This window comes from Gossypium hirsutum, chromosome D06 (assembly GCF_007990345.1).
Source record: "Gossypium hirsutum isolate 1008001.06 chromosome D06, Gossypium_hirsutum_v2.1, whole genome shotgun sequence".
Classification (NCBI taxonomy): Eukaryota; Viridiplantae; Streptophyta; class Magnoliopsida; order Malvales; family Malvaceae; genus Gossypium; species Gossypium hirsutum.
The window spans coordinates 22,650,649-22,678,467 of record NC_053442.1 but is presented as its reverse complement, the minus strand read 5'-3'; the positions used below and the strand labels follow the sequence as shown (position 1 = coordinate 22,678,467).

The window sequence follows — 27,819 nt, the reverse complement described above, 5'->3', positions numbered from 1 at the left end:
GTAAAAGAAAATTATTAAATAATTAAATATTAACAAGATTAAATTATTAAATACTAAACTAAAATTAATTTTCTTTAAAAGCATTAAAAATAATATAGGAAACATAATCAAGATTAATTGATAATATTACTAATATTACTAATTGATAATATTAACGGATCTAAATTGATAATATTACTAATTGTTGCATTTCATGTGAAGAGGCGAATTTCCTTTTTTTATCATTTGGTTACATAATCAAGATTACATGGAGAATCACTCAACTATGTTCCACTAATACTAAATAGTTGCTTCTTTAAAGCCATTTTAAAAAATAATAATTTTGCATTATATTTTAACAACAACTAACAACTTAGACCCACAAATAGCATTATACTAGTAGAGGGAAAAAAAAGGGTCAAATTGTAAAAAAAATAGAATTTTAAAATTTCAATATACTATAGGGACTAAACCATAATTAGACACCTCAACATGTACTCTAATTTGAGTTTTAGTCCTTGTGCTTTTCAAGTTAAGAATTTTCTATCATTTCTTAAAAAGGAGCGGTAATTAAATTAATTAGGTTAAATTCAACTATTAATCTCAAGTCGTGTATAAATTATGGGTTTAGTCACTGTTTTCTGATTCAATCATATTTAATCTTTGTACTTTTCAACTTTTAAAATTTTTATCTTAACTCAAACAGTAAACATTAGATTCATTAATTAAAATAATATAATATTTTTTATGAATAATATTTATTAAGTAAATTGACATGACATTATGGGTACGAGAATATGTGGGACTAAATAACAAAATTTAACTTACAAATTTAATTGCTGATGACTTAACAATGTATTATTTATTGCAAAGTTTTTGTTTGGTAATGATTTGAAAACTAAACCCATATGTAAAATTTTCCTTAAAAAGGCTTTAAGAGAAAATTGAACACTCCACAATAGGTTTCTATTTGATTGTTCTTCATTCCAATAAGGCTCAAGAAATTAAAATCAATCTGAAATCAAATTGTAGAAACAAAAATGAGGGGTATTTGCTTTTGAAAATAGAAACTAGTCATGCAACAGATCCCTGTTTTAATCTCAAAAGTGCAAAAATAATAAAGAAGGAAATTGAAATTGTTTATCCAATTCGATTTTAATCTATGTCTATGGGGTATTGTCCAAAACAATGACACATTATATTTCTCACAGTAATCCAAGTTTTAACATTAGTCTAACGCTAACTAATTTAGTAATCTCACCATTGTACAAAGACTAAGGGCACGTTTGGTTCACTGTATTGGATTAGAGGTGTAATGGAATAGAGGTGTAATTGAATAGAGATGTAATAGCAAATCAACTGTTTGGTTGAATGTAATGGAATAGAGGCGTAATAGTAATCTTGTGTTTGGTTGAATGGAATAGAGGTGTAATAGCATAATGGAAAAAACAAAAATGACTAGAATACCCTTAGCATAAATTTGTTTTGGTAAATGATTATTGTTATTGTTATTTAAATTTTAATAAGATTATTATTATCAATAATAAATAATTTAATCATATTTAAATATAATTATTATTAAATATATTATAATTAAAATATATAATTTAATAAAATTCTTAATAATTAATATTCTATTATGAATTTACTCAAATCATAATATATGATACTATAAAAGATAATTTAACATAATTATTATTAAATATATTATAATTAAAATATATAATTTAATAAAATTCTTAATAATTAATATTCTTATATGAATTTACTCAAATCATAATATATGATACTATAAAAGATAATTTAACATAATTATTAGACAACTGCCAGATAAATATTGGTCCAGGAAAGTTCCTCAAATTCCCCAATCACAAAACCATGTTACGGTTTAGGAACCAAAGATCAGCCCAATTTCAAAGAATAGTTGATCTGAAATTTAGCAATCATGGACGACTGAATGGATCTGAAATTTAGTCTAATTTAGTATATAGTTGATTTATAGTTACCTTTTAAGAGGTGATATATAAACTTTAAATACCAGCATTTACAATCCTTTCCAATATTCTCAATTGCTGGAACCTCCTTTATATTGTCATGGTACATGCTTTCCCGGTTAAGTATGGTATCCATTGTTCTGCAACATTAGTAGATAATGTTCGATACAAAAAAACATGTTAAATAACATGTCACAAACTATATTAACATTAAAAAAAAAGGCATACTAGGATTGTCTGTTCCCCTGGTAACAACTAACTGATGAAAATTTTTGGGGTAAAACCAAAAAAATATATAAAATATGAAATCAAAGGAGGGAAAGATAAAGCTCAACATCTGATGTTTGGTTGTAATGGTAGCCACCCTGATATCATTACAGTTCAAAAAAAAAAGTGGGATCATTGTTACAACTATAACAAGGCCTTGATTTAAGTGAATCCGAGTATTGAACCGAGTTCTAAGAATCACAGATTCACAGGTGGGGTTTTTATGTCACTCTGTCTTGTCTTCTTCCAAATCACCATTAGAGGATGCTCCATTGCTGCCCTGCACCGTTCTAGTTTCCGGTGCAGTTCTAAGATCTTTTGAAGGTGTTGGAGAGGGTTTTATGAGTGTCAAATTAGTATCATCTTTGTCAAAATCTTCATTTGCTTCACCAGAGTAAGCATACCTATTAAGATCAGAATAACAAAACGGTGAACTATAAGAAACTGCAAAGACATTGAAATAAAATTCTCAAAGATCGACACTGAAACTAAAATATGCGGGAACATCAACCACAATATAAAATAGCCATACATCTTTAAATTCCGTAACACAGAGGAACTAGCTACAAATTAAACAAGTAATCAAGCCTACACAGACATCTCAAGTTGCCGAGTTTTACCTTTATTAACGATCAAGAAATATATTAAACAATTGAGGGTGTGAGTATGAAGTTTTTTCTTCTTTCATTTTGAATGTCCATAAAACAGTTCATAAACAACCGTAGCAGAAAAGGAAAGGCAGAAAGAGAAGCTTAGGGCTCAATAAGTTAGATATTTACCGCGTAGAATTCTGAGAAGGAGCCCAAAGAACACAAATGACACATAGCAGAGAGAAAGATAAGATTTGCCAGAAGGCTGGGATGATCCAAGCATTCTGCCACTGCTCGTTGAAAACATCATTTGCCTTGAAGTAAATCTGAAAAGGCAGAGTTTCGCAGTTGTAAGGTGCAGCAGGTTTTTGATAATGATGCCATTTCTAAAATGCTATATTTTCATCACACTATATGTTGCAGTTTTTGATTACTCTACCCTATACTTCCCATCATAAAGATACCAGACTGCACTTAAATTGCTAGCATGTTCTTTGCTTTCTTCTACATTATATGCTGAAGTCTATTGATAAAGCAGCCTAAAGAAAGCATCAAAGATAATGGACTTGATTTACCTCGTAGCAAATCCAACCGACAGAGACAATAACTACTATTGCCAATGCATTTGTGAACTTCCTGTATATATCCAGCTATACCAAAGTTGAAATGATGGCTTTTGGAAAGTAGCAAAGTACCTTCTTGATCATTCTATTCCAGTTCAGAGACAGATAATCAAAGAAAAATCTTGCTTAGCCTTTGACCTTATATCATTAAATTTTAAAGAAGAAATGTGATCACATCAACAAGCTTATCTTAGTAGGCCACTTCATACATAATCAAATAGAAGCATAGAGAAGAGAAATAGAACCATCAATTAGTTATGCAGATCACATAAAGAATAAAATTGTTTTGTAATTTGTTCAAAAAATGAAATGATGAGACCTGAAGCCAATATTTCAAAAAATATACTTAAACTAGTGAACATATTATGGTTGAAATGCGAAACTATAATGTCTTTTAATCTATGAACTGAAAGGTTAAATTTAAAAACTGTTTTAGCATGCTCACAAAAAGTTTTGTTTTCCAACACTAATAAAGAGAAGGCTCAAATTCTCCATTAAAATTAATCAAATAACACAACTTAATCTTGGGGTATTTACAAAGAGACTACATATCACAAAATTCTCCTCTAATAAAATAAAGTTAAAAAGAAAGAAAAGTAGCAACCGAACTCGTTGTTTTTCTCCTTTTTTGCTTTACTTTATAACCAAATTTTGAGCTTAAAATCAGTACAAACCAATAAATATTTCACTGATTCCAAATTTCAGCACACAATTTAGGAATTTAACTTCAATGAGTAAACAATTACAATGTAATTTATCTCTTTTTATGCAACAGAACCTATTGTAAATCCAAAAAATGAAAACCCAGATTTCCAAAACCATAAGTTTTTATCGCCCCAACATCCCCCATCTCAAAAGTTTCCAGCTCAAAAGCAGTTATTCCAAATTACAAAGCTAAAACAACTACAAAAGCACTACAAAACTAACTGCATGACTTGCAGACATTAAACAATTATGCCAAGGCACACAATCTAGCATTCAATTGCCAAAATCAGTTCTGATTGAAATGAAAATACAAGCTTAAATCAACTTTCAAATATAGTAATGAGAACTATTCAACAATAAATGAATAAAACAAATAGAAGAAAATTAGAAAGAGAGCGAGAGGATATACCCAATTCTCTGTTCAAGGATAGCTGGAAATTGCATCTTCAAGTAAGTGCAGGTGCAGATTCCCAATAGCACTACCGTTAAGAATGAATAGAAATTGAAGAGTGCCGACTGAAAGCGCACATCAGAAAATTAATTGAACATATAAATAAAAATGAAAAAAGAAAAGCTTACGAATCCATGACGATGGCGATCAATCACAACCTAAAATTTTATGGGATTCTTTTCCCAATATTTTCTATTTAGGATATGAATGAAGCAACAGGGAAGAAGAAGTAATTTAGCTGAGCGGGGGGATGAACTAAAATGCCGATGGAAGAAGAAGCAGAAATCTATGAGGGCAGAAAAAGAAAACGAAAATAAGAAATGGGTAAGGATTCTCTAATCGGTGCTGAATGGGAGGAATACCTATTACGGGACCGGGTGTATTAGGCAAGGAACAGATTTGGGACGTAATGGCAATACAACCAACCAAACAACAGATTGAAAGGGGATTAAGTGGGGCCCACCGAATACATCCAACCAAACATGGTGTAAATTACTCTCTCACTAAACTTCCCTCTCAGAATGCAACTCAAAAGGCTCTCTTGATTGCTTACAAAAATAATGCACACATACACATTCCTCACTTGAACAAATTTATGCTCTATCAAACTTTTAATCTTTCGATCACTCTCCATGAATTAATTTAACCTAATCAAAACTTAAGCGTTTTGTTTAGATCAGAGTTCTAATTAGAACATAAAATAATACTTTCATTGTTTTGGTGCAGCCCAAAGTCTTTTAACTATAGTAACAAGTAACCAATCTTAATTGGTAAGAAACTGATGTTCAAGTCCTCAATGTTTTTATTTAACTCGTTCTATATCTCCAACAATAGATAATCCAAAACTTTTGTTTAAAATCTGCATACTCAGCGCCTAAAGCTGTGATCCCATTTCAATCACAAAATTAACCTTGTCTTCAAACGTTTCAACACAAATTAAGTTAAACAAAAATATACTCGAATGCCACTTGAATTCAACACCTAAATTTAAATCAATTTTCAGTTTTTTTTTATTGATATTTTCCTCCAAACTGAATTAACTGTTGAGAGCTCTTTCATAATGAAGTCAAGATTACAGCTACCGTTAGACAGATGGAAATTCCATGTGATTTTGATATTTGAACCATCAATGGTGTGGAAACATGAAAGAGGATAAGGAAGCATTAAAAAAAAAACCTAAAAAATGGAACCCACTAGAAATTTTAATTAGTTGGTCTGCATTAACTACAAACCCATTGTCCGAATTTCGGACCAAACGTGGAAGAAGACCGAAAAACATGGAGCAATCAATGTAAGAATGAGAGGCAACTCAAAGGAAAAAAAAGTCAATACATTTTGAAATCCAGAATCTCCGATTTTTCGGTTCTACTTCACCCAATCCCACGAAATTCAAAACCCAGTTTTGTAAACCTTGTTTCTCCAATCCCCAGATCTCAAATTTGATTACATTTCCCTCTTTCGATTCATTTTTGCCATTAAAGTTGAGTTCTTTTTTTGCTTCATTGTTAGGCTTCCTGTCTTTAGTTCATCTTAAATTTACCTACAGATTCCCCAAATTTTGAGGGAATTTATCTCATTCTCCCTTCCATTGATTCTCTATCTTGGATTCTTCAAATCATGGGAATCCAAAACGACATAGTAAAGTTCAACGTAGGCGGCAGAATCTTTCAAACGACGGCTACTACACTTGCAAACGCCGACCGGGATTCGTTTTTCGGTGCATTGTTCGACGACAATTGGGACTTAAAACAACCGATCAACGGCCGGGAATTCTTTATCGATCGAAACCCAGACTGTTTCGCGGTCCTCCTCGACCTCCTCCGCACCGGCGATCTCTACATCCCTTCCAATGTCCCCGAACGGCTTCTTTACAAAGAAGCCATGTTTTACGGTTTAATAGGCCATGTTCGTTCGGCTAAGCGTGGACCCTTTGATGGTAATAGGTTAAAGCTATCAAAATCAGTGACAGGTCGAGCCCCAGGGGATGGAACCGCCATCAGAGCCGGTCCAGATGGTGGCTGCTGTGTGGCTCATGGTAGCATGGTCCATGTTTTTGATTGGATGTTGGAAGAACACCCCCATTGAATCTGGATTACCAGAGAGTCAACGACATAGGTTGGGTCAACGCTGAGAGTGTCTTGATCAGTGCTTGTGAAAGGCTAGGGAGAGGAGATAGTGGGATGGGGTTGTTCAGTTCATATACTGGTGACTTGAGGTACAAGTTTAATGTTGTTCATGATAATCAAATCAAGAGCTACACAGCTGGGGCATTGTGTTTCAGCCCGGATTATAAGATTTTTGCAAGCTGTAAAGGGAGGAGCAATGAGTATGGGATTGGGGTTTGGGACCAAGTCACTGGCAAACAGATTGATTTCTTCTATGAAACACCTGGTTGGTCTCTTGGTGAAGCTGATAAACTACAATGGCTAAATGGAACCACCTGTCTGTTAGTTGCTACTTTGTTTCCCAGGAAAGACAACTGTTACATCAGTTTGCTTGATTTCAGACAGAAATCAACAGTCTGGTCTTGGTCCGACTTTGGTGCTCCTTTAACCGTTGACGAGAAAAGGGCGAGGGATGCCATTGCAATGGAGGACTGTAATTCTGTATGTGTTGTGAATGAGTATGAGGATTTGGGGTTCATTGATTTGAGGATCAGTGGGAGAAGTGTGAGGTGGAGCTCAAGGAGTAGGTTGATGAAAGGGAAAATGCCAGATGAGCCTTGCTACCCCAAACTGGCATTGCATAATGGCCAGTTGTTTTCATCCATGAATGATTCCATCTCGGTGTTTTGCGGTCCAGATTGGGTTCTAACATCTAGGCTTCGAAGGAGCTATGGTGGTTCGATATGTGATTTTTCGATAGGGGGTGATCGGCTCTTTGCACTTCACAGTGAGGCTAATGTGTTTGATATTTGGGAAACTCCACCAACGCCAGTTATATGATTGAGGTCATGGTTTCATTACAGTAGCACTGTTTTTTTCTCTTATTTTTTGGATATACAGTCATCTCATATGGAGGATCAACTTATAGTTAAAACAAATATCATAAGTTAGACAAAAAGTTTTGAAGGGTGATATATATATATATATATATAAAGTTTGTGTCTGTATATAGCTTGCTTGCTATTTCAAAGAAATGAACTGATTGCTAAACCACCAGTAGCAGATAATATAGAAAGCTAGTGTTCTGATATATTACAAAAGAAATGGCACTGATTGCTAAAAAAATTAGCTTCCCTCGGATCGAGATCGAAATTTAATTTCGTTGATTCATATAATCATCTTATATTGAGCAGAAAGGTCTAGCTGGCTTGACTAGGCCATGATCAACATATGTAACCTCTCTTATTTCCAGAACCCTAAAAGAATTAGCTCCCTTCTAAAGATTCATACACATTCAAAGTTCCCCGTCATTTTTTATAAAGAATCTCACTGATCCAACGTCGGTCTGTTTGTTCCAAAAGAACAAGAGATGCTCATTACATGTGAGCAGTTGCAACTGCTTGATTATCTTGCAGTTATAAAACTTATGACAGAACTATGAACTCATGCTTTGCCTAAAGTTTGTAGCAAACTACTTTAGTTCCAGATGAGTTCAGATCCGATACAATCCTAAACCTACTTCGAATCCCATGGGACTCTTTTTCTGGTACACCTAATCTACTAATGATAATGGTGTTTGGTCATTCATGAACCAGCTGATCCATCAAATTGTAAACCCTGCAATATTGTTGCTCAATATGTTAATCTCCTAAACCAGGAAAAAATCCCAATTCATCTAGCCCCACATACGTGAATATAATATAAGTTCTCTCTTACATAAATGAATAAAAAAATGGTAACCAAGATTAGGTTTACAATCAAGACTTAATTGTTCAAATGTCAGGATTTAGGAACATATATATAGATATAGATATAAGAAGATACTCTGAATGTTTTTTCTTTAATATTTTTTTAAGCAAAGTACTGGCAGATTAGGTCAATCTAACATGGCGGCCAAAAATCAACAGCAATTGTGCAGGAAATTTCCTCTATATTATTACTTCTTCTGTTAAATAGGGAATATGTTGAAAAATAATGATTCACCATAGGAATGAGCACTTGTGAAACTGAAAGTGATGGCTAACAGATACAGAAGAACACAAAAAAAGCAATGGACCCCAAGGTCTTAAAAATATCAAAGCATAGTAGGAGAAGATTCTTCAGAGGCAACTTCATCAAAAGCAATGTAATATAGTTCTTTATTGTGAACATGGTGGCTTGTTGTCATTATTGTCTTCATCAAACGCCAAATCCATGAAAACCTCCTTTAGATATTGTCATCAACATCAACAGCAAAGAGATGTTCATTAGCATCTTCCCAGAGAGATTCTAAATGACCAAAAAGTTGTTCTATCAACCATTTTAAAAAGAGTCACTTGGCTTTTGCATGATTTTTCTTTTTGGTAATAATATATCGAAGTTCTAATCTAACATCAACAAAAGAAGAGCAGCTTGATGAACTAAAGTTGAACTGCTGCCAATCATACCGGTCCTTGATTCTCTTGAATATACATAGGCTGCTTGAAGATTGGCATCCTTGGAGAGTATGATGGGATGAGGACACTGATATCATGGCAGAGGATCTCAACCATGTCAAAGATATAAAATTCAGCATTCTCCCTGTCTCTTAAAGGACATCGAACCAAAGAACATAAACAAGATGTTCTGTGAGAGAATGGGCAAAAGGTGATTCATCTATATATGTAAATTGTAACAGCTAATAGTGGTCCACATATATACATATGTAACAACTGATATCTGGTTATCAGCAACTATCTCCAACCATGAAAGGAGGAGCAAAGGCACCCTTGTTTAATGAAATTCTCATCAACACAATCTGGCTCAGGCCCAGAAATTCATTCAGCAGGTCCACTATGGCAAAGCATTATTTTTTAGACCATATTCAAGGCAATTTATGCGTGCAGCTTGAAGCATGAGGTATGGAAGGGAGTCTATAACATCCTTAAGGTGCAGTTGGTTCATATTATCTTACATTACATCTCGTAATATTTAAATTAAAAGTTTCTCATTTTCTTTACGGTGAAAAAGTAGATGTCCTAACTTAAAACTATATTTATTATAATTATTCATTTATTAGTATATGAATTATGATTATAATTACCATTTATAAATTTATTTTGACATCATATAGTTACTTATTAATATATAAATTATATAAAAACAATAATGATCACAATTTATTATAATTGTATGAAAAGTAAGACCAAAAATTTTAAAAGAACTAAATTTATTTTTTTAAAACACAAATTATTGCCAAGAACAATTTAGTAAAATTTGCTTTTTGTTGACTTTACATTCCGTCAACTAAACACCACAATCCTACATTCTAGTCAAATGAAGCAAATAGTAAGATACCGACATTCGACCTAGTAATTCTATTACTAAAAATAATATTACATTCCTTTAACTAAATGTCCCTTTAATGTAACATAACATATAGGGTTCATACTACACTAAATGCTAACCAAGCAAGCACAAAGGCTAACAACTCTGAGCTATATAAGACAGCCATGCATACAAACTGATAGGACTCAATCTACTAGGAAACCACTCAGCCAACATCATTTAGCTCAAGAAGCTTAGTTCATGTCCGAGATAAATTTGTTCTCATAAATCCATGTGGTTTATTTTTTGGCAAAACGGTTCACATTTGATATGGTGAACTAAAATAAAAAAGACTAGCCACTTGTCCTCTTGAAGTTCTTTCAGTCGATCATATTGCCGAGCGTTGTTCCAAGTATAAGGTAAGAAGTTAAAAGGGAAAGACTTCCATTTAGAGCAACATGGTGGCTTAATTGTTCCTAGCTTTAAAAGTTACCTCATGTCATATTTTGCAAGCAAAATGTTGTCATACCATCTGTATGTTCCTTGATTACACTATAACTTCGTACTCTCGGGGTGAACGATTCATTTTCAGAATTTCGTAGTTATTGGAATCATAGATACTAATAATTTTTACATAAGAGACTGAGACAGTATGAAAACCTGAAATTGAATTGCCATACTCAACCGGCAATGGCGTTCAAAACAAGTAATGTGTAGAACACTAAATACATCAAACTAACAAAACTAAAACCAGCAAATGAACTAGAAACTTTACTTAATAGGTCATAACTTGAACTTATTGAATGTAATGGAAAAGATTAAAAATGAGAGAGAAAGTTCTATACCTGGAGAAGAATGGAAAACAATAGTTTGACTCTTAATGACTTGGACCCTCAAAATCAAACCAAAAAAAAGAAAAGAGAGGTAAAAACAAAGAAGATTTGATGAGTCATCGAGGAAACAGAGCATGCCAAACAAAGAAACATAGAATTTGAGATTTTGCAAGCCACAGGGTAAGAAATGCAGAAAGCAAGCAACTTTAGAGCACCCTTCCCTCCTTTAGCCTGTAGAGGGTTTTTTAATCGATGGAGGAAATGTTACCAATAAGTGAAATCAAATGTATAAAGACAACAAAGGGAAGACTGGAGCAGACTCTATTCCATTAAAGTGTAACTGTAGGTGGTGGATACTAAGATGGAGAATTGGTCAAATAAACTATGCGTAATTGAGAATAAGGTTGAGCAAAAGGGTAGACTTAAGATATTTAGAAAGTGTTTAAGAGAGTTAGAATTTCCAAAATGTCAAAAAGTTGTGAAGACTCGTATCTAGAAAAAAAAAAGAAAACCCAATCCTTTTTTCCCACAAAATAAGAAAACCCGATAAACAAGTGATTTGTCGGCGAGAGACGGTGTCCACGTCAATAAAAGGATGAGCTGGTGAGTGACAAATGACATATTTTGCCTCTTACTTGTCAGCTACAAAGAAAGGTGAAACCTTTTTTGGTGTATTGCATAAACAAGGTAACATTACCCCTCTTTTTTCTCTGTTTTATCAAAAACCCAATCATTATTTTGAAGTTTACTAGAAAAACAAGAAAAAAAAAGGCACCCACCAAATCGTTTCCTTCAACATCAAGCCTGAAAGATTTAAAGAAACTGTTTACTTCAAGGGCAAGCTCTCTTTTCTTCTTCTTTGATTTGTTTTTTTTTTTACTATTTGTCAACTGTTTTTGGAGTATGATTTAGTTGTTTGTGTTTCAAAGGATTCTGGAGCAAAGACATGGGATTGTTTAGCAAACTGTTTTACAAGAAGCCGCCTGATAGGCTTCTGGAAATCTGTGAAGGTGTCTACGGTGCGTTTTTGTCTTCTTGGCTTTCTGCAATTTATGGTTTTTTTTTGGGCTTTCAGTTATCTTACCTTTTTGAGATGTGGAAATATTGGTCACTTAGGAAATGATTAATATCTGGGTGATTAAATGTAAATTTTGAGAAGATTGCTGTTTTTTAGAATATGAGTTCTGTTTGGTTGCTTAGGAGATTAGGGAAGGAAATGCGAAGTTCGCCTGTGAGTTATCTGTTTTAAGTGATTACAAAAGAACTATAGTATAGTTAAATGAATTCTAGTTTATTTCTTGTTGGAAAGTTTTATTACTTGAAATTGTAGCTGTGTATCTTACATTTAGTGTCTGATAAATTGTGTGCTTTCGTGGTGGCGTATAGTTTTTGATTACTGCTTTACCATTGATGCTTGGGAAGAAGAGAACTACAAAGTCTACATAGAGGGAATAGTTACTAATCTTCAAGAACACTTCCCCGATGCTTCGTTCTTGGTCTTCAATTTTCGCGAAGGAGAAACACAAAGCTCGATTGCTGAATTACTGTCCAAGTATGATATGACAATAATGGATTACCCACGTCACTACGAAGGGTGTCCGTTAATTGCAATGGAGGTGGTCCACCATTTTCTGAGATCGTGCGAAAGCTGGCTCTCACTCGGTCAGCATAATTTTTTACTAATGCATTGCGAAAGGGGCGGTTGGCCTGTATTGGTCTTTGTGTTGGCTGCATTGCTGTTATATAGGAAGCAGTACAGTGGAGAGCAGAAGACGTTGGACATGATATACAGGCAAGCTCCTCGTGAGGTTTTGCAGTTGTTTTCACCCCTGAATCCGGTGCCTTCACAATTGAGGTATCTACAGTATGTCTGTAGGAGAAATGTGGGGTCAGAATGGCCTCCTTTGGATCGAGCTCTCACCTTGGATTGTATCATTCTTCGATGCATTCCTGATATTGATGGATATGGAGGTTGCCGTCCAATATTTAGAATATATGGGCAGGATCCTTTTCTTGCAGATGATAAAACCCCAAAAGTTTTGTACTCAACCCCCAAAAGAAGCAAATCTGTAAGGTATTATAAGCAGGTAATCACATCTTTCTAGTTATATATATATATCAAAGCGGTTGACATTCCTCATATCTTTTAAATATTTAAAAGCATGTCCCACATCTGATTTACAATCTCGGGACTAGTGTGCAAGACTAGTAAAAGGATGAATGGCCTTTTCTTCTTAGGTTCTTCAGTGGTTAATGACATTACATCTGCTGCTTATAACCTTGTTCTTAAAATTCACGCTTGGTGAATTATGCTCTAATATAATGAAAATGTTGTTGCTTTGTGTAAGAATAATCTCATTTAGTCCTCACTCCATCTAAAGACATGTCCCTCATACTTTTTAGGTGTATGCTTGCTCATATGGTGACATCTTATTTTATATTCATCCTCTTTGATTTCACTGAATAGTTGATTGTATAACCTCTTACAATTTAATTGCAGAAAGAGTGCAGCCTTGTTAAAATTGACATAAATTGCCATATTCAAGGTGATGTTGTGGTTGAGTGTATCAACTTGAATGATGACATGGAAAGAGAGGGGATGATATTCAGAGCTGTGTTTAACACAGCATTTATTAGATCAAACATTTTGATGCTCAATCGTGATGAAATTGATACATTGTGGGATACTAAAGAGCTGTTTCCAAAAGAATTTACAGCTGAGGTATATATCTTCATGCATTTTTATTGCAATTTTGTTGTCTTTTTCTTCCCTAATAAATGTTGCCTTGTGGATGAAGATTCTTTTCTCAGAAATGGATGCTGCTACATCTGTTATTTCCCTGGATTTTTCTGGCTTTGAAGAAAAAGGAGGTCTTCCTATGGAAGCATTCGCCAAAGTTCATGAAATCTTTAGTAATGTTGACTGGTTGGATCCTCGGGCAGATGTTGCATTTAACATGCTTCAACAAATGGGTGCATCGGATATCGTCCAAGAAATGACTGACAGTCCCAGATCAGCTACTAAAGGTCTTCAGGAAACAATGCTCACAGTTGTATTACCAAGTAGCCCAAGGAGTCCCAGATCTATGAGTATGAAGATTCTATCTGCACCCTCAAAAAAGTCATCTCTTGATTCTGGTGCAAGTAAGGAGGCTAAACCCGAAGTATCTGGCATGGAGCCATTCAGTCGGTCCGATGTCAAGCATCAACACAGTAATCAGTCTACTGCAAACTTGCATGATTCCAAATCATCCATTAGTCAGGTTGATCACTTAACTGCAGCTGCTGCTGTAGTAAATGATTCTCAGGTCGTATCACATACACCAAAAGTGGATGAAAACATTTCAGTTTCACCACAAACATCTCAGTGTGTTCCAGCTCAACCTCCCCCAACTTCTAGTACAACAAAAGCTCTTCCTCACCCTCCACCACCTCCACCTTTGCCAAGTTCTCTTTCCTCAGCATCAGAACCTGCTAAGCCATCACTTGCCATGGAAGCTGGAACTTACTTACATGAAAAAGATCAGACTGCATTACCTGAAGATCAGTCTTTGAAGGCTTCCTCTTGTACATACTCTCCAGCTACTACATCAGCTTCAACTGTGAGACCTCCTTTAACACCACCTAACAAGGAGATCCCAGCTTTTAGAATGATCCCTCCTGCTCCGCCTCCACCTCCTCCAACACCACCTTCAAAAGGCAATGGCGTATCTTGTAAAACATCTCCATCTTTGGAGGAAAATATAGCTCTGAGTGCTATGGCTCCAGTGGCATCTGCTTTATCTCCTTTGAATAAAATTGAAGCTGTTAGAGATGGACCTCTTGCAGTTCCTCCCCCTCCCCCTCCCCCTCCTCCATCTATTAGAGCCATCCCTCCTGCCCCTCGACCTCCTCCAACACCACCTACAAAAGTGAGTGGCATACATCTGGAAGCATCTCCATCTTTGGAGGAAAATTTGAGGGCCACAACTCCAGCCACACCTATACCTCCACCTCCCCCTTCTCCTGCACCTATTAGAGCTCGATCTCCTGTAACCCCTCCACCGCCACCTCCTCCTCCAATGCCACTTTTGAAGGTAAATTCAGCATCTAAATCTGCACCTCCACCACCTCCTCTTCATGCCAGGCAAGTGGCATCATCAGTACCGCCGCCGCCGCTGCCACCCACCCCTGCCTTGGCATCAAAATCTCAAGTTCCTGCTGCCCCACCACCCCCTGCTCCTTTTGGTAAAAAGACAAATGGCAATTTTCCTGAACCTCAAGCGGTAGGTAGAAGTGGATCTTCTGCTCCTGGACGACCACCTTTTACTTCTCCTACAAATTCAAAAAACAGACTTCTTTCACGTACTATTAGTTCAAAGAGTCATCAGACAAAGAAATTAAAGCCTTTGCATTGGTTGAAGTTACCTAGAGCCGTGCAGGGAAGCCTCTGGGCTGAAGCACAAAAATTGGGTGAAGCTTCCAAGTATGTGCCGCTCTGCTAAGTTTGAGTTTTTTGTTTTCATTTTAGGTCCCGTTTAAGTCTTACTTTCATTTACTTGTTCCTTTTTATTTTATTGGAATGATTAACCCTCTTCTCAGAGCTCTAGAGATTGACATGTCAGAGCTTGAGAATCTTTTCTCAGCGGCTGCTCCTAATACGGGTCGTGGTGGTAAATCAAATTCGCATACTGCACATGCACCAAAATCTGAGAAAGTGACATTGGTAGTGTATTTTTTCAATATTTAACTGAAGTAGTTGATGAGTCAGTTGCTTGTTTCATAGATGTTACTATCTATAGGTTAATTCTAGTACTATATAATTTAACCTTTGCTAATTGTGTTGTATATTAAATGCTAAATGCAGTTTTCATCCACCTGATTGTCATTGCTTATCTGCTTGATTGCCAAAGGAAGTATGAATCATTGTAAATGTTCCAGATCACACACTTGAATCCAGAAAATGAGCATAAATACTTTATTACTTTGTAGAATGGTGCACATAAGAAATGCAAATTTTCAGTCTAATTCATATTTAGACATGAACAAAAACTTTGTTGATGGTTTGGTGGTGATAATCATACGATGTAACTTATTATTGTTTTTCAATATGCTTTTGTCTAATAACAATCTTTGTTGCAGATTGACCACAGACGAGCATATAATTGCGAAATTATGCTTTCAAAAGTGAAGGTGCCCTTGCCTGACCTAATGGTAGGTTGAAGCGTTTCACTAGTTTGTAACCATTTACTTGTCTATTGTTGTCACTCTGAGACCTTACTTTTAGTAAATCTAAATCCTTCAATCAGCTTCAAACTCATATTCTGGAATTGGAAAATGGATAAATTTTATTCTTTTATCAGTTTGCTGCTTATTCAGCTAACATACTAGTCTCTTTCTGCTTAACAAATGTACATTATGTGTAATGAATGAAATACTGAAAGAATAATTAACGAGGCACAAGGGGAGAGAGAATGAAATTCTATATCATTCATCATCAAACAATACATATATATACAAGCATGAGTCTACTCTATAAGGGAAGTAAATAAAATCAAATCCTTAATACCTTGCTATAATCCCTAATTGTCAGCTATACTATTCTATTTGCTTATCTTAACATGTAACAACTTAGTCCGTCAAACTATCTGTGGTTTTAGATTGATTGGAAATGTTGCTAAATATTTGGTGGAAAGTGCAAAGCTTAGCTTATACAGCTTTAAGGAGAAAGCTTGTTGTAGTTTAAGGATACCAAGGGAACTATTGTTAATATTAGGACAAGAGCTACCCAAACATTTTCATAAGTCAAAGCTTGGTCTAGTTCTATAGTTTTTGCTAATTTAAAGAGATATAAAATGTGCATGCTAAGTCCCAATCTGGATTTCTCAATGTGTACCCAGAGGTCACTACCATTTTGTACAATTGAAAGTTTGCTGATCCCTATAATGTTTTGCTCTTTCCTGGCAAACGTATACTGCTCATCCAGAAATGCATATTTGAACATCCTTGTGCTATCAAATGCAAGTCTTGATTTTCTCAAGTCCTTAACAATAAGGATGTGCACTCGATAAGCCCAAATATCAAAATGCATTTACAAATACATCTCCATTCAAATGTGGATTCACCAAAAAGGAGATCTTTCATACCAGTTTAGGTTGGTAATCTCTTTTTTGTTAGCCTTACTCTATTCAGCGAAACTTCTGCAGAGTTCAGTGCTTGCCTTGGATGAATCAGCATTAGATGTTGACCAGGTTGATAACCTCATAAAAGTTTGCCCTACCAAAGAGGAGATGGAATTACTAAAGGTAAAATGATTTATTACGAGTTGATTAATTTCATTAAAATTCCTCATCATGGTAACAATAGATTTGATGGTTTCCTCTAATAATCTTTCTGCCTTTGATGTAGTCAAACCACCTTGCGTTCAAGGTACTTGAGTTATTTTTTCCTTAAGTTATAATAACATAAATAACTCCTTTTCAGGGCTACACTGGAGAAAATGAAAAGTTAGGGAAATGTGAACAGGTATGTAAGATCTATTGTTGTTTCCTTATGATTGTTTATTTGTTGTCTGTAGGTCAATTTGTAAACATCCACTTTCTGCTGGATGTCATAATTTGTCAACATAAAACGGACATTTGAACTAGCCAATTGGCTTTCACTTGAATAACTTTTTCTTATTAACAACTTATAGACTTTTATATTATCACTTTAGAATCACTAATGGACCAATATTTTCATGTACCTCCAATAACAGTTCTTCTTGGAGCTAATGAAAATTCCCAGAGTAGAGTCCAAGCTCAGGGTGTTCTCTTTTAAGAAACAATTTCGCTCCCAGGTTTGATCAAAATCTGTATCTGAATTCCACAATAGTTAAATGTTGACTTTTCATTGTTACTTATAGGACCTTGGATTGTACTCTAGGTTTCCGACCTCAGACATAACCTTAACATTGTAAACTCTACAGCAGAGGAGGCAAGTTATAAATTTTTTGCTTGCATTCTTTCTTGGGAACCGTGTTAGATACCCAATGGTTGGCAGCACAATAATGTCAAAACTTCTTTTATCAGATAAGAAATTCTGTCAAACTGAAGAGGATAATGCAGACAATTCTTTCATTAGGAAATGCATTGAATCAGGGAACTGCAAGAGGTGAGTGAAGCATTTTCTTTTTCTGGTACAAGATAGTGGTGGACTATAATACATGCATATCCTCAATATTAGGGGACACCATAATCGAAAGTGAAAATTGGAACTCTAGCTCTAATGCCATTCCCCAATACCACTAGCATTCAACTCTGTGATGAATGTCCTTAATGTTTTACTTGTAAACTTCTTTAAACCACTGGTCTCTCTCTTTGCAACAATTACAACTTCCCCTTTTCTATTTTTATCACACACTTCTAATTGCACTGTTTATTCTTGTTTCTCTTTGTCTGACATTTGCTTATGTCTAGTGTCCTGCTTTTCTAAGTCTCTTTGATGATGTTAATTTTTGCTCTTTTTATTGAATGCTCGTATTTTTGCTGTAGGTTCTGCTATTGGATTTAGGTTGGACAGTCTCCTTAAACTAACAGATACACGTGCACGAAACAGCAAGATGACTCTCATGCATTACCTTTGCAAGGTACAAGTTGTTATTCATCACTTGGACTCTTGTGATCGTAACCACACCCTTGATGTATTGGTTCTCAAATAGTTATGAACTGTTCTGTAATCTGGTGTGCCGGAGCTTTTAACGTATCCAGTGGTCATAACATTCTGAATAATAAATTATAGGTGCTTGCTGAAAAGCTGCCAGAGGTACTAGATTTTTCAAAAGATATTTCAAGTTTAGAACCTGCATCTAAGGTATGTTTCTAGTTCTTGTTGAAAATAATTTTTCAAAAAATTTAAGTTTGAGCTAACATCTTTGGCTGATACGCGGTTCCATCTAGATACAACTTAAATTTCTGGCAGAGGAGATGCAAGCCATAAGCAAAGGATTGGAGAAAGTTCTTCAGGAACTGTCCAGTTCTGAAAATGATGGCCCTGTGTCAGAAAAATTCCGTGAGGTATTTTAAGTGTATAATCTGTTTTAATAAATGTAATCAATAATATTTTTTCATTTGTATACATATGTATTCTATTTTCTTTTGTTGTCCAGAACTTGAAGGAGTTCCTCTCTTTTGCCGAAGCTGAAGTTAGATCCTTGGCTTCCCTATACTCCAGGGTGGTATGTGTCTAGGTTTTGTTGCAAACAGTGGCAGTCTTACTAATGTTCATATTGAACTCTTCATTACATCTTAGTTTTACATTGACAGGGAAGAAATGTGGATGCATTGATTCTTTACTTTGGAGAGGATCCAGCTCGTTGTCCCTTTGAACAAGGTATTCAATGATTGTCATCAGTTTGTGAATTCTAGTTCTATTATGACTTCTAAATTACGCAAAAGTAAAGCCTTCGACTTTAATCTAGCATGGAAATGAAAGAACATAAAAATAAATGAAGAAGAGAAGCTTACTCTACTGCAAGTCTATTGTACTTTTTATCTCTCTTTGTTTATTGGTCTATAATGTTTCGAAGAATGAACCAGTTTCTGGTTACTTCTGTTGGAGATGCACAGGTAAGTTCCGTGTTTATCTGGTTTTTACTTCATCTTAAAATCCCTTGCTTCTTTGTATCCTTTTTATCGGACGGTTAATAGTTGCCTAAGAACAATCGATGTTTTAGTTTTCAGTTATTTTCCTCTATTTATTAGTCTTGTAAACCACTGCAGTTACTTCAACTCTACTTAACTTCGTGAGGTTGTTTAACAAAGCTCATGAAGAGAACTGCAAGCAGCTCGAGAACGAAATGAAGAAGTTGTCGGAAAGTGAGAAGTTGAAGATGAATGCTTCGCAAAAGAATGAATCAAAAAAATTATTATGCAGTTCCATTCGGACCAGCAATGTTTAATTCATTCAGATCTCAAAACCTAAAATGCTTCCTGTTCTTGGAGATGAGATGGTAACAGCATCCGCGCAGCAAAGGTAGTGGATAGATTGTTGTTGAGAGGACATATAGTGGACTGATACATCAAACTTGAATTGTAAATACGAAAGACGACAGATTTTATCTCAAACTCAGAAGCTTCTGAGAGACAAGCACCCTAAAAAGTACTGAGCCTTGCCCATTATCCCCTTCTATAGATTCTTCCTTTTCAATTGTTCCCTTCCATATATGACATACTGATATTAAATGATCTATGTTGGCAGAGATGGGAGTTAAGGCTACTAGCCATCGACTTGGCTAAGGGCAACTTGTACATTATCCCCTCACAAAAGTTGTAAGTAGTGTTAAAGAAAGATGATTATAAATTTTTGTTTTCCATAAAAAGTACAGTTTGTTGCCATGGTTTGATTTGATGAGCATGCTTTTAGGCAATGTCTTTGTTTGTTTCACAATAATAAATGACGTGGGAACTGTAAATCTGCCATATTCATTGATGGGGGTCTCTTCTTCACAAGATGGATATTTCATTCTCAGTTCTGATTCTAATTCTCAAGCTTCACCTTTGATTTTAGAGATGTAAGCAAAATATTTATAAGGTATTTTTTGAATTTTGATTCAAATTAGGTTTATAATTGTGGATTTAGTCCTTGTTTTGCAAATTGATATGTTTTTGGTCTGTGTCTGTTTTATAGAAATAAAAAGCTCATATGGTATTACTCTACTTTCCATAATAAATTTTGGAAGGGATTTGAAAATTAATTTCATTTGTATTTAAAAAATATTAACTCTTGTTTAAGGGACGGTAGATGTTAAATTTTGGTTTAGTTGATTATGAAACTCACCAAAATATTTTGGTATGTATTAATGATAATAAAATTGAAGTTGAAATTAAGAAGATGTGATGTTGGTGATTGTTGTCATTCCCAGCACTAACTGCAATCCCTATAGTTTTGAGGAATTCACTTCATCTTTATCCTTTATTTAATATCAAAGATTATGTGGGGGCAAGTGAGCTACCTCTATCTTAATTTTGGTGACTCATCTTTTAGTACCCCATATTTCACTTTAGTCTGGGATTTGATTTTTGAATACATCCAAATTTTGTAATTATTGAGTTATTTAAGCTATCAATTGAGTTGACTTGAAGTGTTTTATGTTATAAATGACGTTAGTACCTCTTAAACGACTTGTGTCTCAGGCTTTCGAAAACAACAAAGTAAAAAAGAGATTTTTTAGGCACATTTTATTACATTTAGAGCTACTCTATGGTTGACACTATGGAAGTAAATCAGAACATCAAACCAAATTATGTTCCACGAAAAATAATTTCAAAATGTATTTAATTTTGAGTTTTTATTTTTCGAATTATAAATTGTATAATTAATAGGCGGAATGATTTTGTTCTATTTAACCATAGATTGCTTTATATAAATAATTTCTATTTGTATCTTAAAATTTATATATAGTGAGATACTAATTCGTGTAAATTGTTTTGTCTCATGACTGTACTATATTTGTCTCATTATTTAATATTTTAAATTATCAAATATTTTTTTTTTAAAAATAGCACTTGATATGTACCAAATACCAATAAAAAATGAGATGATCATTGATATGGTACTGATTATCACGGCTAATATTGTTTTGTATTATACTTATTTTATGTTGGAATATCCATTTTTATTTTACTACGTTTAGCTCGCTTCATGTAAAAGTAATTCTTCAAAAGTTATCTAAAAATAACACACAGGATTTAATTTACTTGGAATAAGACAATCAATTATCATGACCTTCTTTTCTTGCCTAATAAAACTATGCCTCGCTGGCCGCCGCCCAGTATTACTTTGTGCAGGGTATATTACACCTAAAACTAATAAACTACTTTTAGGTAGTCTATATGTTAGTCACTCAATTTCAAAAGGTTACAAAATGGTCATTGAACTACTTAAAATATTTTTATTTGAGTTCTTTGGGTTATGAACTTTTTTAAAGAAGTTTGGTTAGGGAACTGTAAGCGACGATTCAAAGATTAGTACGGTAAATTAGTACACTTTAGATCTTAGTTGATCGGATAATTAATATTGAAGATTGAAGAAGAAAGTTGTTTAGATTTTAGTCGTAGATTTGTGTCGTTTAAAGTTATTTTATGAAAAAAAATTAAACTGTTAAAGAGAAGGGGAAAGACAACTTCCACTTCACGTAAGTAGTGCATACAGAGAAGGTTATACGCCATAAATTTTAACAATCTAGTAATGAAAACTTTCAAATAGTTCAGTGATCATTTTGTAACTTTTTGAAATAAAGTGACCAAAACATAAAGTTACTAATAGTTGAGTGATGTTAAGTGTAGTTTACCTTTTCATTTTGAGCTGAGTTTTTTTTAATCATCTTTTTCTAAATTGAATTTTTCTGGGCTATAACTACATTTCTTTAAAAAAAATTATGTTGTATTAAAGTAAAAAAATGGTACATTGTAGAGGGACTGAAATGAAAATTTGACCAAAGTGAACATGTGTAGAATAAATTGGTAGCGTAACTTTGGAGGCCTTCAACGGAACAAAATTGGGGACTGCCTACTCTATGCTTTATAATATTATTATAGATTAATTTGAGTTTAGGGTTTTAGGGGTTTGGTCCCTATCCAACCAAATTCCAAATGAATTTTGGTTGTTACAACCCTAACTCTATGGATTACTTATCAATTGAGAGCTTCGATATTTTGATCTGTCTATTACTTAACTCTATATTTTAGTTTAATAAATGTTGACCCATTACTTTTATAACGGCTAACTAAAATATTGATGTGAGACTTTTCTTAGAAAATACATTTTCTAGTTTGTCATGTTAGAAAAATGTATTTTGAAGAAAAAGTTGACGTTGACATTTTACCCTTAGTGTTTAACATATGGATTATTTAATGATATTGCAAAAGTGAAAGAAATTAAAGCACAAATACTAAATTTCTAATTTGAGAATAGTAGAGGGATCAAAAATTGTAGGTATATTTATGTTAGGGTTAATTTCATAAATCATCCCTAAACTACGAGTTAATTTCTAAATTTGTTGCTAAACTTCAAAACATTTCAATTCAATCCTTAAACTACTATTCCAAATATTGTCAAACATGTCATATCCATGATGGTGGAAGGACCTAATTGAAATGATTTTTACTTTGAGGATCATTTGGTACGTTTTGAAAGTTTAGAGATCAATTTTAAAGTTGACCATATTACGTATTTGTACTATTTATTAAGTCTTTTATTGAGTTGGTGTCACCCATTAACTAGGTTCTAACTCAGTTAGGGAATTATAAATAATAAAATTAGTTCATTTGCTAAGTAAATTATATGATTATGTGGGTGTTTTTGTCTTTTTATATTTTTATAAATCAATAAAAAGTTGTTCATGATGAGATTCAAGCCAAGAACGCCATGCATATAAAACATTTTCATTTACCATTTATACTAATGCAATTTTTTTGTTTTTATATGAAACTTTAACAAATATATTTTTATATACATTTTTATATATTTGTGCATCTGTACTATTTTCAAGCCTTTTATTGAGTTGGTGTCATTCATCAACTGGGTCCCAATTCAATGAAGGAATTACCAAAAAACCAGTTTATTTATAAAATACTATTTTTGTGTGTGTGTGTGTTTTTTGTATAAAAGTCATTTTAAATACTTGATTTTTACACAAATACACGTGTGATAAAGTTTCTAGTATTAATGATGTTGTTCATTGAGTTAGTGTCATAAATTAACTTGAGACCAATTCAAGATTCATAACAATACAATGATAAGTGTCGAAACCAATTTTTTGAAAAAAAACTAAAATTTTAGGTTGTCAACTTTTAAAAATGAAAATTGGGAGTCGCCACCAATCTTTTATTAAGGTGTGATTGTGTCACCTAAAAATGACTTTGGTTTACAAATTTTAGAAAAACGGGCCCGGGAGTCGGTTACGTATGAGGAAGGATTAGCACCCTCATTACGCCCAAAAATTGGTACCTAGTTAATTAATTAATGTCTTAATGTCGAAAATTTGAAAATCGTAATCCTTAGCAAAAACTTAAAAACGTTACGTATTAAGACCCTTATCATTTCAGATAAATAAAACACCACACCCAATACGTTAGGGCACGACATTCTAATTTTCCCCAAAAATGAATTAGGGCAAAATACTAGTGCAATAAAAAATGTAAAAGAATATCCATTTATCCAAGATTTAAGAAATCGCGGCCCAATACGTTAGGGCACAATTCCTCTAAAATCTCAAACTCGGAATACTTCCTTTATTATTTTTTTTAAAAAAAATCTTCATTTCGAGAAATCAATGCGTCACATCCAATACGTTAGGACACAACGTGTTGAATTTCCGATAATGAGTTCTTATTTTTTGATTAAAGAGAAATGCTCAATTTTTAGATTTAACGAAGAAAATCGGAACCCAATACGTTAGGGCTCAATTTCCTTGAAAATCCTAAATAAAAGCACTATCTCAATTTTGAAAAGTTTGAAATCGAGTAAAAATGATGTGATGCTACATTAAATATACCATGCAATAATAAATATTACAGCGTCATAGAAATAATATAAATAAATAAATAAATAAATAGAATATACATAATAAAAATAATCACATACAAAATATCAAATGAATGGTCAAAATAAAAAAATGAATTTTAACATATAAACGAAAACATGAAATAATAGTCGAATGAAGAAAATAATCAAAATATAAAGAATAAAGGGCACATAGTATATATGCATTGAAATTAAAAGTCATACACATAATTTACATATGAAATCTTGGGCTATGAAACTTTTACATACATGATGCATTTATGAAAATAAAGGAAAAAAATAAATTATAAAGTATATAAAAAAATAATATATTTGCATTTAAAAAAATATGTTCATATATATAAAAATTAGTTAAAAATATTAATATGTGTACATACATATGTATACTAAAATAGATATATACATATAGATCAAAAAAATAATTACATATAAACAAAAAAATATATATTATACTACAAAAAAATAAATATGCGTATATGAAAAATATATATACATATATTTTTTAAAAAATAATTAAATATAAAAAACAAAATAAAAAAACTAATTAATAAAAAATAAAGAAAATGAAAAAGGACTAATTTGAACTGTAAAAAAACTCTGAGGCAAATCTATACATAAATGGAAACTGAAGGACCAAATTGAACGCGCAAATTACATGAAGGGACCGGAAGGGAAATTTTCCCTATTTCCCTAAACAGCGTCGTCCAATCAGGATCGAATTGAAATCGGAAATAAATAAAGGGGTAAATTTAAAAATAAAAAAAAAACTCAATTGCAAAAACATTAAAAGGCAGAGGGGCCAAAAGCGCAATTTGCCCCTCCGCTCAAAAACACGCAGATCTTAGGCCGGGTCGGGTCGGATTCGGGTCGACCCATGTCTAAAACGGCGCCGTCTTAATTGGCTATTTAAGCCAAAAACCCTTCAAAAAAATAATTCTTCTTTCACTTTTAAAAAAAATCTAAAGAAAAGCTCTCAACCCTCAGAGTTCCGGCGTCCAGTCCGGCCATCGACTGGTCATCAGCCCTTCGCGCCGGCCTCCAGCCACGGCGACGGTGCCGCCGTATGCGGTGGCCGGAAAGCCAAAAATCTCAGATCCGACCTTTTCAAAACCTTTAAAATTGAATCTAGCCCCAAAATTGCAACAATATTGACGAAGGGGGCCCAAATCTCGATAAACTCTTCGGCTTCCGACCGTCTATCCTCGGAGACGGTTACCTCAATCGCCCGTGGCGTTTCAGAAGCAAATCGTGGTGAGTCTTTTACCTTTTATTTCCTTTTATTTTAGTAAGTAAAAAAAATAGAACGAGAATAGATAAGAAAACGAAGAAATATCAACCTTTTGATTTCTTGATTGATTTTTGGACTCTCTTAGTATTCGGTTGTTTGTGAAACTATTTCTGTTTTTTATTGATTTCTGAATCCCCCCATTACAGTGCTTTGGTGGCTTTTTATATAGCCGAATGAAACAATTAAAAGAAGAAATAATATATGTTTTCTTTTGATTTGATTTGCAAATCTCTGATTTTATTTTCCATATACTATTTGTTTCCATTTTCATGCAGGTGTGAAGATTCGGCTCTTGCTGATGGTTGCGGCGCGAGGGTCTGTCCTAGAAACCCTAGGGGTTTCCGAATCTACTTTGGGCTTCTGTTTGGTTTGGGCCTCAATTGGGTTTGGGCCACATAGGTTTGGGCCACCTCGGGCCTTTTAGATCTGGGCCAAAATAGGATGTTACAGCTACCCCTCTTTGCTTGTTGTTGTGTAGCGGGAACGGAGCAAAGACTTTAAAACGCCCGATTTTGCCCGGTCGTTCTGGATCTTGGTATTCTTTTTCTTCAAGTAACCTTATTCTTTCCTACTGCATCTTCAGAGGTATAGGAATTAGTACTTCAATCTACTCCTCTGCAACTTCAAGGAGATAAAACTTGTAGTTTCAGCTTGATCTGCCAGTCTGCTCCACTGCAACTTCAGGGAGATAAGACTAGATGCGATCTGCTCTCTGCAACTTCAGAGACATAACTTTTTAATCCACTCCACTACAACTTCAGGGAGATAGGATTGTCGGCTTTAATCTGCTCCACTGCAACTTTGAGGAGATAAGATTTGCCATCTTCAGTCTGCCTCACCGCAACTTCAGGAGGATAAGACTTACTTTACTTAGTCTACTCTACTGCAACTTCAAGGAGATAAGACTAGATGTGATCTGCTCTCTATAACTTCAGAGAGATAAGATCTGAGGTTTTAATCTGCTCCACTGTAACTTCAGGGAGATAAGATTTGCCATCTTTAGTCTGCCTCACTGCAACTTCAGGGAGATAAGATTGTCGGCTTTAATCTACTCCACTGCAACTTCAGGGAGATAAGATTTGCCATCTTCAGTCTGCCTCACTGCAACTTCAGAAGGATAAGACTTGCCTACTTAGTCTGCTCCACTGCAACTTCAGGAAGATAAGACTCGATCTGTTATCTTCACTGATCTGCTCTCTAAGGAACATGACCTGTATAGTGAACCTAATTATGCCTAATGATTAGGATGGCATAAAATGCATAAAATGCTCCTAACTAGACATGTGTGAATGACATTTGAATGAATGTAGAATGTCATTTTTCAAGAATGATCATTTCTTGAAGTTTATTAAGGTTTTGTTGCTGACGCCTTTTGCTTGGCTGATATCTTCGAAAAAAACACTCAATCAAATTGCTCCCCATTGTGCACTTCAAAGCTCAACCCTCTAGGACACAAAATTTGTACTATAATTCTTCCACCGTGACTTAAGAGTAGGAAAATTTGACTCTTCTCAATCTTCTCCTATCGTAATTCAAGGATACAGATTATGAAATTTGTTTACACCACTCTCAAGGTGTCTTATCAAATGCTGATGCCTAAATGAAGAGTTTTCTTCCCATAGGAGACTTCTTCCTACCCCATCAAGTCTTCCTGCTGTCTCATTCACTATTTAGACACCCAAAGCAGTCTTAATTTAGACTTTTTCCTTCTTAGGCTCTTTATCTTTTGAACTCAGGGTGTTTTAAACAATAGTCTTGTTTCAGGTTACCAAATTATTTAAAAATTCCCAGAGTAATATACCAAACTTCTTTTGTGAAAGTTTATTAGTCCATCAATCATTATTTTAATGCGACATGCTTGTGCAAAGATAAAAAATACTGAGTAAGAGATGAATTAATTCAAGAGTTTATTGATAGTAAGTGCCCTAAAAAGAAAAAAGTATTCAAGAACAGCAAAGAATGAAGTATTTACAAGAACCAACAAATAATATGAAGACTAGGTGCTTTGGATATCGCCGCTTGAACTTCTCTGTGCAAGCCAAGAACCATTCTGAATTTAACATGTGTTTAGGGGATCTACAGTACTTTGCCAATGCCCCGAGACGTCGTATATCCTTTTATCATTGACTTAAGTGAAGCAAGATCACCATATGCCCC

General features: G+C 34.2%; 1 protein-coding gene, 2 long non-coding RNA genes and 1 pseudogene across 6 annotated transcripts; 2 read left to right on the top strand and 2 right to left on the bottom strand.

Moving 5' to 3' along the window:
• Window positions 1-2,139: 2,139 nt before the first annotated feature.
• Window positions 2,140-3,433, bottom strand: LOC121218316 (uncharacterized). The gene is made up of 2 exons (XR_005914547.1): window positions 3,020-3,433; window positions 2,140-2,644 (listed from the first exon to the last, which is right to left on the bottom strand). It is a non-coding gene; the product is annotated as an uncharacterized lncRNA (long non-coding RNA).
• Window positions 3,434-5,728: 2,295 nt separating this feature from the next.
• LOC107901589 (BTB/POZ domain-containing protein At2g24240-like) lies at window positions 5,729-7,846 on the top strand (annotated as a pseudogene).
• Window positions 7,847-8,539: 693 nt separating this feature from the next.
• LOC121218315 (uncharacterized) lies at window positions 8,540-9,780 on the bottom strand. The gene is made up of 2 exons (XR_005914546.1): window positions 9,141-9,780; window positions 8,540-8,918 (listed from the first exon to the last, which is right to left on the bottom strand). It is a non-coding gene; the product is annotated as an uncharacterized lncRNA (long non-coding RNA).
• Window positions 9,781-10,033: 253 nt separating this feature from the next.
• Window positions 10,034-20,318, top strand: LOC121218314 (formin-like protein 13). Of its 4 annotated transcripts, none has more exons than XM_041095375.1 (19): window positions 10,034-11,519; window positions 11,762-11,851; window positions 12,219-12,919; window positions 13,333-13,554; window positions 13,631-15,297; window positions 15,414-15,537; window positions 15,954-16,025; window positions 17,018-17,116; window positions 17,295-17,336; window positions 17,569-17,649; window positions 17,736-17,786; window positions 17,882-17,963; window positions 18,344-18,438; window positions 18,591-18,662; window positions 18,749-18,865; window positions 18,958-19,026; window positions 19,115-19,181; window positions 19,571-19,949; window positions 20,049-20,318. In XM_041095375.1, exons 1-18 carry the CDS (start codon window positions 11,447-11,449, stop codon window positions 19,747-19,749), a joined length of 3,903 nt encoding a protein of 1,300 aa, XP_040951309.1. In that variant the 5' UTR covers window positions 10,034-11,446; the 3' UTR covers window positions 19,750-19,949; window positions 20,049-20,318. The 4 variants fall into 4 exon arrangements, with proteins under 4 accessions (XP_040951309.1, XP_040951311.1, XP_040951310.1 ...); XM_041095376.1 differs by lacking the exon at window positions 10,034-11,519 and adding an exon at window positions 11,526-11,669; XM_041095378.1 differs by lacking the exons at window positions 10,034-11,519; window positions 11,762-11,851 and having other exon boundaries at window positions 12,773-12,906.
• The last annotated feature ends 7,501 nt before the right edge of the window (window positions 20,319-27,819 follow it).

Excerpts from the sequence above, each read along its gene's own strand:
- LOC121218314 (XM_041095375.1), top strand. The coding sequence starts at position 11,447 with ATGACATATTTTGCCTCTTACTTGTCAGCTACAAAGAAAGGTGAAACC. Across the intron at positions 11,852-12,218 it reads AATCTGTGAAGGTGTCTACG|TTTTTGATTACTGCTTTACC; the intron begins GTGCGTTTTTGT and ends GGTGGCGTATAG. Across the intron at positions 19,182-19,570 it reads TCGTTGTCCCTTTGAACAAG|TTACTTCAACTCTACTTAAC; the intron begins GTATTCAATGAT and ends AAACCACTGCAG.